The sequence below is a fragment of the Pleurodeles waltl genome, chromosome 2_2, assembly GCF_031143425.1.
Source record: "Pleurodeles waltl isolate 20211129_DDA chromosome 2_2, aPleWal1.hap1.20221129, whole genome shotgun sequence".
NCBI lineage: Eukaryota > Metazoa > Chordata > Amphibia > Caudata > Salamandridae > Pleurodeles > Pleurodeles waltl.
Window position 1 is genome coordinate 578095328 of NC_090439.1, and position 18210 is coordinate 578113537.

The 18210-nt window shown below is 42.1% G+C and overlaps 1 protein-coding gene across 1 annotated transcript in view; it reads left to right on the forward strand.

The window, feature by feature from the left end:
• Positions 1 to 18210, forward strand: part of MEP1B (meprin A subunit beta) — a 263585-nt gene that overhangs the window by 144223 nt on the left and 101152 nt on the right. The window contains exon 7 of the mRNA XM_069220087.1: positions 4974 to 5152. Coding sequence (XP_069076188.1) covers positions 4974 to 5152 — 179 coding nt within the window. The remainder of the gene's footprint in view (positions 1 to 4973; positions 5153 to 18210) is intronic.

The following is an 18210-nucleotide window of genomic DNA, read 5'->3' on the forward strand; positions in this document are numbered from 1 at the left end:
TTATTTGGTTCCCAAGCTATGAAATTCTCTACCAATTTGATTGCATAAAATTGATAATGAACAAACTTAAAGGAAAAAGGCTTGGTTGTTTGTCAATTGAGACTGACCCTATGGGATTTAAGTATTCAGATTCAGTGATGGATTAGTGCCGGTTGGTCATTTAGCTCTGGGAGGCCCATAGGGTAGCCATGCGCTTTACAAATCGAAAAAAATAGAATAAAAAAGAGTAGAGTGCAGTGGAGGAAATTGGCATAAAGTGCATTAGTGTAGAGTGCAGTGGCACAGAGTAGAGTGCAGTGGTGTAGAGTGCAGTGGCATAGACTGCAGTTACCTAGAGCTGAGTGTCATAGGTGCAGTGGCCTGGAGTAGAGATGTGAAAGAGTGCAGTGGCCTAGAGTAGAGTGGGTCAGAGGATAGTGGCATAAAGTGCAGTGGTGTAAAACGCAGTAGGGTAAAGTGCAGTGGCGTGGAATAGTGCAGAGTAGAGTGGTGTAGAGTATTGTGTTGTAGAGTGTCACGGAATAAAGTGCAGTGGTGTAGAGTGTAGCGGTATAGAGTGCAGTGGTGTAGAGTGCGCAGAGTGCAGTAGCACAGAATAAAGTGTTTCAGAGGAAGATAGAGTGGTGTAAGGTGCAGTGGCGAACAGTGGTGTAGAGTGGCGTAGTGTGCAGTGGTGTACAGTGATACAGAGAAGAACATAGTGGTGTAGAGTGCAGTGGCATAGGGTAGAGGGTAGTGGGGTGGGGTGGAAAATAAGCATCATGAGAATGGAACAGTTGAGAGTGAATAGAAGCTACATGGAGGGGGATATAGGAGATGGACTGAAAACACAAGCATTCATATGAAGTGCTTGAACACAAAGCATAAATTAGCTACAAAAACAGGGGCAGGAGCAGTGAATGGACACAAGTAATTGGTCCATGCTGCTGGGGAGGGCCAAACACAAGAAGAGGATATGACACCAGCATGCTGTGTCAAATGGGGACGAAGGAAATGAGAGTGATGCTGAAGCTAACAAATGGCAAGGTATGGGCAGGTTATAAAACCTCTGTATCTAAACACAATATTCAGCAGAGTCAGCACATGCACTGTCTAGGCAAAACCTAAAAATCTGTTCTACTGTCCTTATACCCATTCAAAAAACACATTAGCTGAGCATAGGTAGACTGTATTTAGCTTGTTTGCAGTTGCAGTTTGAATTGCTGCCTGTGTTTTGTTGGTAGTGCACGGCATTGATAAATGTATATATTGTGTTTTGTGTAATCTTGCATTTAAACCTCCTAAATAATAATCTGTTGATCTATTGCATAAAATTTGTCACAAAAACGCATATATTCAATTCACTGTTTTACCCAGGACTCTCAGAGAAACCAGTGCTAGTAGAAAGTGTTTCTCCATATTAATTTAATTACAATGGATTTATATTTTTCAGCCATTTTGTTTATATACTGTTGTACGACCGCGATTAACCGCTGAGATAGCAATCAGTTCTGAAGTATATTGTGTGTGTTATTTTCTATTTCAGTGCATTATAGTTTTCCGTACTGCATAGTTTACTTTGTCTACAGTACGGAACATACATTCAATTCTTTCTCATTTCTATTTTGTAGTAAATAAGTGTTGTATTGTCTAGGTAGGGAGCTTAAGTGGCCTGATTTACAGAAAGGTATAACTAAAATGGCACCAAAAACACGGTGGAGATGGAAATTTTGCCAGAACTAGAACAACCTCTTTTTATGGGCGAGCGCAAAGCGCTCCTTCCCATTCTGTAATCTCTCTTGGGGCTTCAAACCACGCCCATGTCACGTCAGTCACTTTCATTGGTTTGTGAGCTTGCCTTTTAAAATCCACTTGCTATCATTTGTGAAAGGCATGCATACCTCATGCCTTTTCCTATGTTTAGCCCACCCACAGAGCACCGGTAAACTACTGAAAACATACGAGGCTCAATGTTTTCAGCATGGTGCCCGGACTACTTTATCTGTTTATTTTCCACGCAGCGCGATCGCGCTGCATTTTACATAGCGCTGCGTTTTTTTTTCTTTACACCGCTAATAGCTCTAACTCGAGCAAATGTGAGATCCGTTGTATTGAAAATGCTTGTTGAGACTTGTGGTTACCAGGGGTAATTCAGCCATGCTAACTCTGCCAGCTACACCGCTCCTTCCACACATGAACTGTGCAGTAATATAAAAATAAGGTGGAAGTAAATCCACCGGATTGAGAGCCAGCACCTAAGCAATTGCAGAAATACCACCTGAAAATCTCTGCCACAGAAACGCGGTGGAAATAACAGAAAAAGGTTACAACACGATACTTTCCGTGAAGCACACATTGTTTACATCAGGTCGATGGGGTTTAGGACGTGAGAGCAGTCAGAATACCTCCACATCAGGAATAAATTTGCAGTGCATGTAAAGTTTGATGAAAATTCTAACACAAACATTGGCCATTGCCAATACATCTGCCAGTGGATTTGCCCATTGGCTGAAAATCGTCTGGCAATATTGGGCATTTTTTAATGAATTGAGTCAATGCTGACTGACCCCTCTGGCTGAAGTGTATACATTTTTCATATGTTCATGGTAATGTGGAAGGGACACAATCTGCTGCTAATAGAAATGTTATTGTTTTATTTCATGTTATACTTTATTTGAAACGTTTTCCATAGTGGAACATCTTTTGTGCTTAATAAAATAGCTCCCTTTAGTTGCTCATTCAGTGATTTGTGTAATGGAACAAGAATAGACAAAAGCAAAGAACAGAGGAGATTTGATAGAGGTTATCACTGACATAAGTGTGAAAACAATAACAGATATATTTTGTATTCTACTGCGTATCTGCAAGTTATTTTCCCAGTAACCTGTAAAAAAATGCTTCTTTCTCTGGCAGCGAAAGTTGCTATTTTCCAACGTGACAAGTGCAGATAAACTAGTTAGCTAATCATTACAAGCAAGGAAAGTGAGCTCACCCACCAATTGTTTGACAGCAAAAAAATCCATAAATTCGGGCAGTTGGCCCCTTTACACCGCTGGCCCCTGTGACCCCCAAATTTTCTATTGTTTGTATTAAAATCAAAACACCTTGAGTTTTTGAGTCTTTCTATTGGGTTTTTCAATATTCCCTAGTTACTTTTTCTCTTATCTTCAAACTATATTTTTCTTGAAGTCCTGTAAAGCATCCAAAAGAATCTTCCTTTAAAGTGCGCCATCCTTAAGTAACATATTTCTCAATCCAAGATTACCAGTATATTATTTTACAGTTAACTTTAAGCACTATATTATGGCATATGTGGGGAAACATTCATTCCCTTAGTCTGTGTCTACCTCGTCTATTTATTAATAAAAAAATATGTATATCTGGCTACATGTGGCGTTTCATACATCTCTGTTTTTTTTATTATCTCGGCCATCTGTCCAAAAAGAAAAATTCCAAAGTAAGAGAGTTAAGTAACATATTTTCTGTGTTAGCCGAGAAGATGATCCTTCACAGTGTTTTCTTTTAATAGACATTCTTAAGGTTTATGGCAGATATATATATATAACAACACAACAAAAACACAACAGAATTCAACCAAATAATGCAGTAGAAAATCACAAAAAATACAACACATCAGTAACAAAACAAAATGCAACACAACAAATATGTACAAGTAATCTTGTCACATTTTACCAGCCCCACAAATATGCTTTCACAATACGGTGGTAGAAGGCGTTTGCACTACCTTACTTGCCTACAATGGCACATGAGAACGGCAGTCAAAAATGTTCTTCTATCTGGCTCCAAAAACACTAAAGCCAACCCTCAGAGACCAAAAAATACGAGGACGGAAGAGCTATCTATTCATTTGGAGTTCACCAAAGCCTTTGTTGGCGTCCACGTTCCAAAGTGGGTGCTGTGCACATGGGCAGTTCAGGGATTTCTTTCAGCAGCTTTCGACTTGGAGGCTGCTAATGGAAGCGTTTTACAAAACGACGGTGTGACGCTATATACGGTCATTTGCAACAGAATAGCACGGCACTCGTTCGTTTTTAAACAACTGCACAACCCACATGTTCACCAGTAGAATTTGCCCTATTTGGAAGATCAGCTAGGCACAAAATCAGTTTAATAACAATGCAAACATGGTGTAAACATCGGGCTGCTACTAATTTGCAAATTTAAAACCCCACAAGACGCCCAGGTGCATGGCCGCCTTACAAATGCAACAAATAGTGATGAAGGTTTTTCTAGCATGTTAAAGGAGTCGTTTGCTGAAGAGAAAAAAACATAGTTCTATTTATCCATTCCTACATCATTAACAATCACCCACAATGTTGCTTTGCTTAATTATGTCTGCCTTGGTGTGGTCTGATACAGGCTTCTCCAACGACTAGCTTGTGAGCTACTGGTATCTCTGCAGGCACCTGTAAGTAGCTCTTTTGTGTACAGCCCAGACTACTAAATTACAAGCTTTTCCTTGGTTGAGTTAATATACGAAGACCAAAATTTAGAGTCTATATTTGAGACAAAGTGTTTTTATTTTCAGAACTCATAAGCTTATACTTAAAGAAAAATGGCAGAATTTCCAAAATACGTTTAATGCTGATTTTGGAGTGCTAAATAATGTGGCATTAAAAAGACTATTTACAAATGTAATTACCTTGGTGCTAGATGCACTGCAGCTGTGGTTGTTATGTAGTACCCATAGAGAGGCATTCCATATTGACAAGCACTTTTTTATTTTACTGTTTGAAACCATGCCTGATGCACTGAGGTGATCGCTGGTAGGAATTATGCATATGGTTGCCACTAATGTAATTTTGTCTACTAGTCACTATTACAACACTAATAATATAAGTAGCTCTCAATGAACTCCATTGAACATAAGTAGCTCTTATTACTGAAAAGGTTGTAGACCCCTGATCTAATGAGACATCACTCACCAGGCGGCCCTTTCACCTGCCTCTCATTGTTACTGTCTTTTTCGATAGGTGCTACTCATCCATAGGGAATCGACGCCAAGGGAAACAGCAACTATCCATTGGAACAAACTGCGACAGAATAGCGACCATTCAACACGAGTTCCTTCACGCACTGGGTTTCTGGCACGAGCAATCACGATCGGACCGAGATGACTACGTAACGATTATGTGGGACAGAATCCAGTCTGGTAAACTATTTCTCAGTTCCTGTTTCCTCTGCAGTGCTATGCAGCTGCTACACCCAAGCTGCCATCCTGGAGGGGATATCTGGCTAAATAGGGAATTCAGCATTAAATGACCTCCCTCAGCAAGAATAAACCTGAAATCTGATGTGCTAAACAGAGAATAAGAGAATGTCCAGATTATCTGGATTAATAATATAAGGTTTTGAAAGGACGAAGCCCTAGAAAAGACAAACTAAACATGTTGTGGTCAAAAGTGTAAATAGATGTGATATTTCTAGAACGTAGAGGGTTAAGGTGCGAGTAAGAGGATGTGGATGGGAGTGCACACATATTCACATATGCAGATATTGAGGGGCATGTTTACAATTTTTTGAAGCAGGGCAGTGCCACAAGCCTTCTTGCTGCGCTGCCCTGCGTCAAACAAAAAGGGCAGGAATGCGCAGTATTTAGAGGATACGGCTCATTCCTGTCCTTTTCCCCTGTGCTGCCACACAAATTGCACCCTTGCACCATGGTACTAGGGTGTCTGCATTATGGGGGTGACTGTTTTTGTGCAATAAAGCACACCTTCCTGCACATAAACAATCGTGAGATGTGTATTCCTCTTTCTATGTGTGCTGCAGGTTGCACCACACATAGAAAAAGAAAAAAATTAAGAGGAATAAAGATATTTCCTGAAGAGGTGTAGGCTTTTGATGCTTTCCCAAGTTTACAAGTTTTTGAATGTGTCAAAATCCATGGGTGTTGCATGGGAACACCCACTGCAACACCTGTGGAATGCCTCTTTGCAGCAGAGTAAGGCAACACAGTGACTTGTGCTGCGTTGCCTTACTCCATATCTACAAGGCCATGTAAAGCCACGCAAAGTGGCTTTGCATGGCCTTGCAAATATGGGCCTGCAGCTTGCACTGTCGGTGTGTCACAAAATTGATGCATCGGAGGGGCAAGCCACTTGTAAATATGGCCCTGAGTGTGTAGAATTGTGGGAAATATTTATGTCACAGGGATATAGATATGGAGTAGATATTGTTCTACATTTACATTTGCATTGCTTGTAGGTTATCATGGTGGGGGTGATCGACAGATTAAGTCCATCAACCAATCATGTTGACCCCGTAGAATCAGATCAGTTAAGGAATGATTTGTCCAAACTGGTAAATTTGTACTCCTTCCCAAATTCCTGGAATTTCTGAAGGAAGAGGATCAGTCGGGGAGGCAAGACTAGCTTGCTCTGAGTTTGGGGCTTATCCTGAGAAGGATGTTTTAGATGTCTATTCTATGGGACATTTCTGGATTTCAAAAGGGACAGGGCTTTGCTCTGCATGGTGCAATAGCAGCATGATATGAAGGATTTGTTGAAAAGCACAATGCCTTCATTAATCTAGTCGATTCGAAACTGTGTACATGGTCAACCTACATTCATTGATTCATGTGTGGCCCGCTGAATGAACAGTGCCCACCGGCATTTTGAATACATTGACATGATACATCCGTTAAGCAAAATGTGCTCCTTGGAGTGATTTATGCCTGTTGATCCACCACATCCACTTAGTCTGGGCAGTGTCTCTGCACACACTGAAACATACTGATACTCATCTTCCACCTATTCTGTTATTCCATCCTGCTCCTCCTTGCCCACTCCATTGTTCATTTCTTCTGCATTCTCCTGCCCAATATTATCAAACTCATTACCTTCAGATATGCCAACTCACATTTCTCAAACCACAAATACATGTTTTTCTATCGAATTTATATACTGCATACCTATTCTTATCGATTCCATGGGCAATGACTCTGGATAACTCCATCCAACCTCAATGACTGATCAACACTCGAAAGATACTACAAAACAAAACAACTATCCACTCACCACCTCTGTCTTTTCTGGCCTATGGAACAATCCCATATTTATCAGTAACCAGAGCCCAAAGTCACTTCACAGCCAACTCTTCAAGCTTGAGTGGCCACAAGGATGCCATCACACCCTTAGCCCTACATGCCAAAAGTGTTGTATTTAACCAAATATCCTGCTTCAGTTAAAAGGGTGGAGAAGTCAGTCTCCTAAAAATAAAACAATGACAACATCAACCCACTGTTCTTATTTACCCCACCACATGTGAACACAGCGCCATCACTGACTTGCCCCTTTCCGAGCATATACTCTAATGATATGAAAACATCAGGGAGAAACTGAGGGGCATATTGAAGAGCACCACCGTAGCACTGCCATAGCATAATTCTTTTGATGCTAAGGTGGCGCTAAAGTGGCTTTTTTCCACACGCCATATTTACAAAGTGCATGCATTGCACTACTTTGTAAAACCTTGCACCACATTATGCCTGCGCCAGGAATAATGTATGGAAAGGGGCGTTCTGGCACTAGGAGGCCCGCAAAAATGGCACAGTGAAATGTAGCAGATTTCACTGCGCCATTTGTGACGTTATTTGTAATGCCTGCTGCAGGTGCTAAGATGATGCTTCAATAGAAACCTATGGGCCTCCTTGCACTTTGCTACACCTGTGTCAACATTTTTGATGCTAGTGTAGCAAAGCGCCACAAGAGCATCAAAACTTTTTACGCTATTGTGCTAATGACAGCCATGATGCGCCATATCGTAAGTACGGTGCAAACATGGTGTTGTTAGGTGCCAGTAAGGGTGGGGCGCAGAAAAGTGGTACATCAGCTCTGATGGACCACTTTTTCTTAAATATGGGCCTGAGTTTCTCTGAGAGGAACTTGATGAAATCCTTGATTTAATTCCTTCCTACACCCCTTTCAGCAGTCCTCTCTATCCAAACCTTAATCTGAAAAAATCGCTCTTGTTTCACAAATACTCATTTGAGCACTGTTAGATCTGAAAGCCTTGGGGTGGTCTTCCCTAAAATCTTTTGCCTGCTTAGCACCATCTTTTCTGGATTTTCCCTCTGATGGCCTGTGGACTTGTCACTGATGACCAGTACTACAGTGCTTGTGCTCACTCCCCTAAACATGGGTTGACTGGCATAAACCTGATTGGCATATTTCGTTTACTTCTAAGTCCCTTGTAGAGTGGTATACCATATTCCCAGGCTCTGTAAATTAAATACTACCAGTGGGCCTGCAGCAGCTACTGTGGCACCAAGGCCTGCCACTCCAGCCTGAATGCAGTGTCCCACTGCCATGCCGACTTGAGATTTAAAACACTTTGTCAAGCCTTAAACTCCCCTTTCATTATAAATAAGTCACTTCTAAGGTAGGCCTTAGGTAGCCCATAGAACAGGGTGCTGTGTAGGTAAAAGATAGGACATGTACTTTTACGATTTACATGTCCCAGTAGTGAAAAACTCTGAAATTCATTTTTCACTACTTTGAGGTCTAGCCTCCCATTGGATAACATTGGGGATTCCTTATTATATTTAATGAACGGTGAACTGCAAGTTCTAAATGAGAGGAGGTAGCTGCACATGTTTGGTGCCTATGATCTTGTACCGTTAAATCCTCTTTAATGGTAAAGTCCAATTTATCATTACAAGTTTGAAAATGCAACTTTTAGAACATTGGCATCTTCCTGCTCTTATTCCTCTGTGCCTGCAGCCTGTATTAGGTCATATGACTGGGCGTAAGTGGCAGTTGAGACTTTGTGAATTCACTCCAGGCAGTCATACAATAGTGGGATTAGCAGAGCCTGAATGGCCTTCCTACTAGCAGAATGGTGGGGGGGACCTGAGCCCACCCCCACTTCATCTGAATAGGCTGTGCCTGCCACCACACAATAGGCTTAACAATTCTGGGGCATATTTATAATCCCGTAGTGCAACTGAAGTGTCACTTTACGTGACACTCCAGTGGCGCTAACCAGAGATTTTGAAAACCTGCGGCAGCACCAAAATCTAACATCACCCCCATGGGTGGTGTTAGCAAGGCGCAACGAGGAGAAATACTTTTTTTCCTCCTGTTTTTTTTCTTCTTTTTCTCTGTGTGCTGCATTCTGCCAGAAATAATGGTTTATGTGCAGGAAGGTGGCCCTTCCTGCACATAAACAATTATTTGAAAATTATGCATTTTGTAGCACACACAGAAGTGCCAAAGCGCCATTAGTGATTGTTTATGTGCAGGAAGGGACACCTTCCCGCACATAAACAATCACACCCCTCAATGCAGACATCCTTCCACGATGGTGCAAGGATGCCTACGTTGGCGCTGGAGGCTAAATTTAGCACCACAGCAGGGAGCAACACAGGGGTGCGCCATATTCACTTACATACGGCGCCTCCCTGCATTGTGAAAATGACAGAGCACGGCGCTACCAATATGGGCCTCTGTGTTTTCAGTGCAGTCAGCTAGGAGTCAAAGCAAGGAAGGCAGGATTAACTCCTGGAACTTCAAAGAACCTTTCTAGAAACCTCTCCCACCTTCTAGGAGCAGGGCACCAGGGTATAAACTTAGGGCTCTCAGGCCCACTCTTCAGGGACTTGGGACTTAGACAAAATTTGGCCAAAAAGTACTTTGAGAACCAGGAGGACACCGGGATCAACCAGCTTGCCTATCTACCCGAGGTCCATCCCCAGTCAGATTGCTACATTCTTTTCTGCAGCTGCAAATCTATTTCAATGGTCCTTTGCCAAATGAGTATCTGACCTAATGGAACTGTATTCGGCTACAGGCTTAATTTTTGTCCCGCTAGAGATTTTCAACTTCCATCTCAACGACTAAGTCTAAAGGTAAATTCTTCACTGCTGCTTCGCTCCAACGCTATCCGACGATGATGCTCCCTCCTCGGACACTCCTGCAGCCTTGCCCGCTGAACTTCTACCTTCTGAGAGACTTTTACTTAAAAAATGTTCTATGTCTGTTCTGTGTCTGTACGTGTATCTAAGCTGAGCTCCTTCATAGTCAGCCTTAACATTTAACTTTGGCCCTGTCTAGTGCCACCAGATGTCTGCAGGTGTCACTTTTAAGCACTATTTTAAACCTTCCATTTTAAAATTTCATAACTCCAGTTAAACTGATTGGATTTTTGTAGTTTTGGCATCAAATAATTTATTACAATTCACTAAATGGTTGTGGGATTTTTAATGTGTTGCGTTTTCACTTTATTACTGTTTGTGTGCTGCATAATTACTTTACACATTGCCTCTAAGTTAACCCTGTCTACTGATTGTGCTAAACTATTCAGGGCTAAGCATAAGGTAATTTAGTGACTCTTTGTGGCTGGTGCTTGACCAGGGCTCACACCCCAGTCAACCAACAGCCCAATTTCTCACAATCACCAACCACTCTTCCCCATCCACACACACAAGACCTTTCAACCTTATATTACTGCCAGAAACATTATCATTCACCACTGCCATGCTGTAATACATATGACTGCAACTATTCTCCCTCCAGCTGCCCCATCACCAAACCTCCATCACTATAAGGAAAGACTTGTCTATCTCCATAAATGCATACCATGACGGAATTCATAATGATCTTTCTCCTTTACTCTACTCTATTACAATTGTCCTCTTCAATGACATCCATGGACCTGTGTTTAACTCTCACTACCCTGCCTACAACTTTACCACTCAAATTTACTATTTGTCACAATGGATAACCCCTAGCAATGGCGTACTGAAATTTCACATGTGTTGCCTCTTTCATAAGTGGTGGCAAACCTCATATCCTGAACAACTCAAAGCCAATAATGTGGGTGCCAAACACTTCACATCAACACCCGATGATGCTAAGGCACATTCAAAATATCACACCTCTTAAAGCTCTCACTTAACATATGACCTTGACCATCAGATGACCGCTCCTCCAAGCACCATCTCACAACCCCATCATCCTGCTGTGCATCTGACTTTGCCTTCCATGTCTAAACAACCTGTGTCACTCTTTCAAAGCTCACAATCCTGTTCATATGTACTTCAACCCACTAGCCTCTCTCAGTCCATTTCATCCCATTCACTCCAACTATCCCTATTAAACTCATAGGTATCAGTAATTTAAACCTGAGGTCAAACCTTGGTAGCTATAGCACAGAGCAGGCAGGCTTAACCTAGGAGAAATGTGTAAAGTATTTATCAATACAAAAACAGTTAAAAAGTAAAAAAACCAATAAAATAAAATTCCCTCTCCAATTTCTAAAAATAGAGACCATTATAATGAGCAAGGAGACACCAAAATGATAAATATTGAATGCAGGGAACCTGAGATTTTTCAATGTTGTCTAGCACCAAAAAGCACAAAGCTTAAGTAGGTTTCTGTTATGCTAAACCAAGTCAAACCTAAAAGTTAAGGCTGACTGATGGAGAGCTGGTTGGGTACAGGGACCAGGTTCATCCTCATAGAAAGTTTACCTTCTGACTTAGCCATTTTTCTGAATAAAAATCATCGTCAACCAGGCCCTCAGCGGGTCAGGGTGCAGGTCAAGAGGGACTTGTTGACAGCAGCCAGATGAAAAGCAGGAACTCAGTGGGAGCCTCAGCTCCAGCAGGAGGTTTGAGGCTATCAACATCAGAGGAAGGAAAACTCAGAGCAGATGAAGTCATGGAATGCTGCTCAGCAATGGTTCAGGTGAAGTCCTCTACTTTCAGCTTAGAAACTTTTTGGGGAGTCGTGATCCTTTCAGGAGGATCACCGGCAGATCAACTGTGGCTGCTGTGGATTGGCGGAGGGATGGTGGTAGACTCTGGATCTTTTTCTAGAAAGTGTCAAGTTTTTATAGTTTTCAATGGGGAAATAGTACATTCTAACACCAGTAAAGGATTTAGGACATTTTGGGGACCCCTTGGGGGTTAGTTCGCAACCTTTTAGTAGCCGCTAGCTGTGTCCAGGGAGAATACAGTTAGAACTGGTCAGATGGGCTCAGCAGAGACTTAGACTTCTTGCTTCCTTTGTGTTCCTGGAGCTTTACAGGAGCCTAGCCAACTAGCCCCTCAAGTCCACTCTTCTGTCCTGTGTACAGGTGTGAATAGGTCCAGTCCTTGGGGATTCTCTATACAGGTTCAACAGCAGGGGCAGTCCTTCTGTCTTCCACAGGTCCAGATGTGTTCTGAAGAGGATTTTGTGAGTACCACTTTATACCAGTATCAGAGGGTGAATCTCCTGACCACTTCCTAAGCAATAGCGTAAAATTTCCCACGGATCCCCCCACCCCTGCAGCACTTTCTGTGTGTTTTACTATAAACTATGCCACAGTTATTCTCTCTACCTAAATCCAAGATGGTGGAACCTTTCTTTCTTTGTGCAGAGTTCAGGGAACACCCCTGGGGGTGTGTCCTAGGAAAATGGGAACTCCACCTGCAAACCAATTGTGGAACAGGTTCTCCCCCATTGAGGTTGGTGCCACTCTGGATACTTGGACAATGGCAGGAGCAGATCTAGGTGTGAGCTACATCTGCCTGTGACAGTGGATGCCCTTGAAGCTTGAACATTTGGCGGGTACATCTATCACGCTATCCTGTCAGGAGAAGCTAACACCTCCTTTTGCTCAAGGCCCGTTTGTTCCCTATCCTGGGAGCCATTCTCACCCCCGAGAAGGCTGCCAGTTGAAAGTTATTTGGTGATTACCACTGAAAGGGCTACTAGAGGCTTTAGACAGGAGAATGGCAACTTTCTACAAGTGGTGTTTTCAAAATAATAATTTGACATCTTACTTGACCATTAGATTAGATTTTAAAATACTATTAATTTGAGTCCAGGATTCTAGCTAACTATCCCTTGGTCAGTAGTCCGGCCTTCAACTTTCATAATTACTGTTGATCTGCCTGTATTAAAAGGGAGTATGGCTGGCTTATCATTCATTTTAAGTTACCGTCCTATTTCATAAGAACACATTGTCTAACAAATTGTAGAACACCTTTTATGCAAATATCCCACTCCATTTCTTCAAACATATCCTACTCATCCCCATCAGTCAGGCTTCCAAGTGCTCTGCATGAAGACCATGAATATGGGCTCAGACCAGCAGGTGATGGTGTCATTGGTGACTCAGACCAGGGGGTGTGATAGTGTCAATAAGCACTTTGATTAGGGTTATAAGTGTTATGAACTGAGAGCCCCTTATCTGACAGTCAAGGAGATGCTCTTCTCCTGCTGCGTTTATCTTGCAGGCATAGGATATTGATTTAAGGAAGAAGACGTAGATCCTTTGGTCACCTATTTTGTTAATTGGTTCACTTAATTATTTGGCACATGCAAGGTGTAAAGGAAAAACGGTTGAGTACTCTGGGCATGTCTTGCGAGTGGGTGGGGGATCAGATGTCTGTTAGTGGGGTGCACAATGCTATGCTAGGGGTGTGTCTCATAATGCGGAGGGGGTAGAATGTCAAGAAATAGGGTTTGAAGTCCCCAGAGATAATAATGTGCCTGAGTTTGAGAGTGTCTAGCTTGACAGTGGTGTTAAGGTGCAGGGGTGCAGGACACTCATACTAATGAAATGACTGGTTCATGACTCTCTAGCTAAGTGGTAGGGCCATGATATTAGAGAACAGGCAATAAGTCAATATTTTTCTTGATCTGGGGGATGTGTAGCCTGGTGGCAAGGAATTGAGGTGCAAAACCCAAGAATCAGTGGCAAGCCTGGTTCTGGGTGCATGCTGGTAAGTGGTGTTGCCATGGAATCAGTGAATAAGGTTTTGGCTTGCGTGGTATTGGATGCAACTGCCTAAATACAAGAGGGGCTTGGCATTGGGGACATATGCACTACCCAATAAATAGTTATGTTTGTGCAGGACAGAAGAAAGGTCACTTTACTCACTCCACCATGCCTGATTCTAGATGTATATAGTGGCATGTTTTGAAAGAGAAGGTTGATTTCCCCCCTTCCATTATTACACACCCCTTTCTCTCAGGACTGGTATTCCTATAACTCCCTTGGCTCAAAGTCACTTACCAGCCAGGAGGGAGGTCTCATAATATTGAGCAGAAGGGATATTTTGGGATGCCCTTCAGTCTTAGCGCCCAATTTAAAATGTGTTGGTTGGGCTGTCTTCCACCAGGGCGATGGCATAAATTACTCCCTTTCCCTGGTGGAGGTCCCAACAACCAAATTTTGAAATGTCCTTTGGGCTGACAAGCATTTCAAGCATTAACAAGAACCGTTGTGGAGGTGGTTCCTGCCAATGTATTGTTACTTTGTTGTACGACTCTGCCAAAAAAAACTGAACTGTATAGTAGGTTAAACTTTTTTTTATTTTCAACAAAACACCAAAGCAGGATTTTGTCTCTGAAAATAAAAACACAATGCCCCACCTTGAGTTATCTCCCATAGAAAGGGGGATATTTTGCAGTTTTCACTGGCCCTTACCACCATGGTTTCCCTGGTAGTGACAGATAGGGAAAACTGATCTGTATGTCCTCCCATCTAAATTAGGGAGCTGACAAACATTTCAACCTCTGATGGCCATTACTATGTTGAGGCACCAGAGGGGTATAACCATGGCAGAGACAGAGTAGTCTCCACTATTGTTACACCAGTGGTCCGCCCACATTTAACTCTGAATACCGTTTCCACCAATACATAAATTAGGCCATTAGACTTGAGACTTATGGCCTGGGGAACATTGGGCGCTAAAGCACATCCGATCCCCTCATTCATATTTCAGGGTTTGAATATATGAATCTGAGATATACATGTAATGCTTGCTCCACGTCACATCACTCGCACCCCTCACAATTCTTATTAGCTCTAGGAAGTGTGGAGGCTGGTGCGCTAAAGCTTTTCAGGGCTTTTTTAGTTTCTCAGTTCGGCTCTGGTGGGAATAACGGATGGTACTTCTAAGCAAGTGAGTAAAGAGGTTTCACAGTGGTGGAGTGGAGTGAGGTTGTGGTGTGAGGTGATGCAGACAGCAGGTTCCATAACAAGGCTCTGGGAATCTTATAAGAGTCAACCTCGTCTCTCTGGGAACCTTCAACATCATTTCTTCAAACAAACAGACAACCACGACTACCTTGGGCACGGACTGAAGTTTTTCTCTGCTCTGTCAGCTAGTTACCATATCGTATACATTCTTGTTTTGTACCCAATGGAAGCTTTTTTTCATGCTAAGTCCTTTGAGCTTGAAGACTTAAATCAGCTATATTAGAAGCGCATATGTTGACTTGAATATAGCAATCACACTGCTTCGAAACATTAAACGAGTTCTGACTTCTAGAACTACATTTTTGTATAAAGGTCCTGATTTTGAGAGTCACTCTTGACAAACTTTTTGCAGTTTTTTCGTTAGAGTACAATAGCTGTGGTCAACGTATTCTCCTAATTTAAGAGCTGTATATTTGTTTATCATTCAAAGTTTCTTTAAAATGTTCAGTGCTATCTTTTAATCACAGTGGTTTCATGACACTTGCCAAGGGTTTTGGAAGATGTATGACCCGGCTGTTCTATTTAGAATGCACACCTGCACTGTGTTTTGGTAGATTTGACTAGTACAATCATCACTGCCCAAAACCAGCACTGCCCAAGACGTACCTGAGTTATGCATTGTGAATAACATTGGCAAGTGGCTGGCTGCCAGCAGCACCTGGTACCTCTTAACCCTTCATACGTGTTCACTTATTGCTAAGCAGAATAAATTCAGGCATTCTTCCTTTTATGTAAGGGCATACCCAAGGGGGCCATTGCTCTCACAGGATTGCCAAATTTTGTGAGACGTCTCAGAAATCCTGCATAAAACCCCAGATGTGTCATAATGAGAATGAAATAAGAGGCAAAAGTGATATCATTTTACTATAGACGCAAGTTCTTTGCCAATGATGATGTAATAGACAATTAGTATAACTTCAGGATTGGCTCCCTTAAGGTTCACAGATGGATCTGAATAGCATGTTCTGGCACTGCCATTCATGAATTGTCCTTTGCTTTCACCTGTTAGGTCAATTTTTATTTCTGAACTACTGGTGTCGTTGGTTCTTCTGTCCAGGAAACCTCACAATGTGGTTTTACGACTGGTGAGCCTGCATCCGTTAGCCATTCGGTTCAGGTACTGGACACGGCAGTATTAGATGGACAATGCAACTAATCAGCCGTGTCTGGTGGAATTGAAGCAAACAGACATCAAGAAGTGTTCTGAGGAATAGCGACAGTGACTCATGTCTAATATAAATAGTTGGAGTTTTACTACGTGACTGACTAATAGTAACTCCTCCAGGTTCACTCTGTAGTCCCTCCCTGATGAAAATGAAATTTCATTTGAATAGGTGTCAGGTTTGTCTTTTCCATCACCTTGTTAGAGTATGGCTTCCTAGCCACCAGTGGAAACACTGATGTTCAATTGCAAAAGATTGCAAAGGTTCCTCAGGGCTATCTACGCTGCAACCTAAACCTGTTTGTTATCAGGTCGAGCACTTAGAGTATGGAAACTCCTGTCATTTTCTTGGGTCCCGCTGCTACCAACCGGACGCTGTAGTCTGCAATATACTTCTGCTGATGTATCTTCATCTTCCTTGGCCTTTATAGTCAGCGACTGATTTCTTGGTGGTTAAAGTTCAGATTTTTAAGGGAGGTGGATAAAGTAGAGGTGCAAAGGCATGTAATTGTATGCTAATTCCATTCTGATTGGTATAATAGTCAGAACAGCTGTCCTGCTTTATTTTTAATTTAACATGTCCAACACGAATTGCACATGTACAATATTTCACAAACGAGCTACTCCTGCACCCTCGATTGTGCCTTGGCCGAGTCATTACAAATCATCCCCTTTTTTCTTCAAATCGTCTAGAAATGCTCACATTTCCTTGCTGCGTGACTTGTGGATGAAGCATACAAGACTTTCATGAACTGGATAGGCTATTCCGATCAAAACCTGAAGGTGGTGTGGGGGGGGGGGGAGGGACACAGAAGAAGTGAAGATGGGAGCAAGACAGTTTTTTAAGAGTACAACTTCTAGGAAGAGTTGGGGAGAACTGAGCGTCTTTTGTGCAATTGTTTATGGTTCTGTGTGAAGAATGCCTATTCTCTACTCCTCACACAAAAGTTGTAAGCAATGATTCATTATTACTGTTGTATATGTGATGTGGCCCCTGTTAAAAAAATATGCACAGCTTTTTACGTGGTTCTTCGTTTATGTTTTACAGATTATTTTCAGATTAATTTTCTGATAAAAAACCGTTTTTATCTCCTCACCTTCACTGCATGACCTTTATCCTGTGACTCAGCAGTAGTTGTAACTGATGGTCTGATATTGTCTGCTAAGCAAATATGACTCGCTTGACCTACCTTAAGTGCACCCTAACCCTACATGTAAATTGATATGTACTGTAAGGTTGCTTGAGCTAGGTAATGCTCAATGCACCTTTTTTCTGCCTCTGGGTCATGAGACATCTTTTGGAAGAACCTAAAAACTTTAAGCTTCTCTTGGCATTACATCACCTCCATGATGGCTAAGAATCCAGTAAGTTGTTTACATTCTTCACACTGGATGCAATCATAGGTCCACTATTTTATTATTTCCCAACTTAACATCCTAAATAAATCGCTTCTGGAATGTCAGAAAAAACCTGAGAATTTCCTTTTTTAGGTTGAGCGTGCAAGCCCTGTGGCCTGTTGACATCTATCTGTGAGCTTTTCACCATGCCCACCACCCACCCATCACTATCACTAGTTCATGGGCTTGCCTTTCAAAAATCCTTTGTCTTCATTGGTAAATGCTTTGCTTTTGTCCCTCTTTGGGGCAGTTTAGTTACCACCTTGGCCATCGACCTTGTTACATAGATAATTGCATGTTTGCCGATATGTTTGACTGGGAGCGAACTTCTTTTTCCTTTTGTGTCTCTCCTTCGCGCTCATGCTCATGACGGCTGTGTTGCTTTGAATCGGCTCGCTTATGTCAACTGTTTCACTTTTCATTTTCAATTTATGTGGCAAGAAAAGTCCAGTTAGGAATTTACAACCTAATAGCTCTAACTCGAGCAAATGTGAGACCCCTTGCTTTGCAAATGCTTGTTTTAGTTGTCTAGTCCCCAAAATGCCAAAAGCGGCAGAGCTCACATTACTCTTTCACCTCCGGTGACATCAGTGGGTTACCTACATATTTTTACTTTATACCATAAACAGCTTCCCGTTTGCTGCAGAGGGAAAACTGGACTGGCAGAGAAT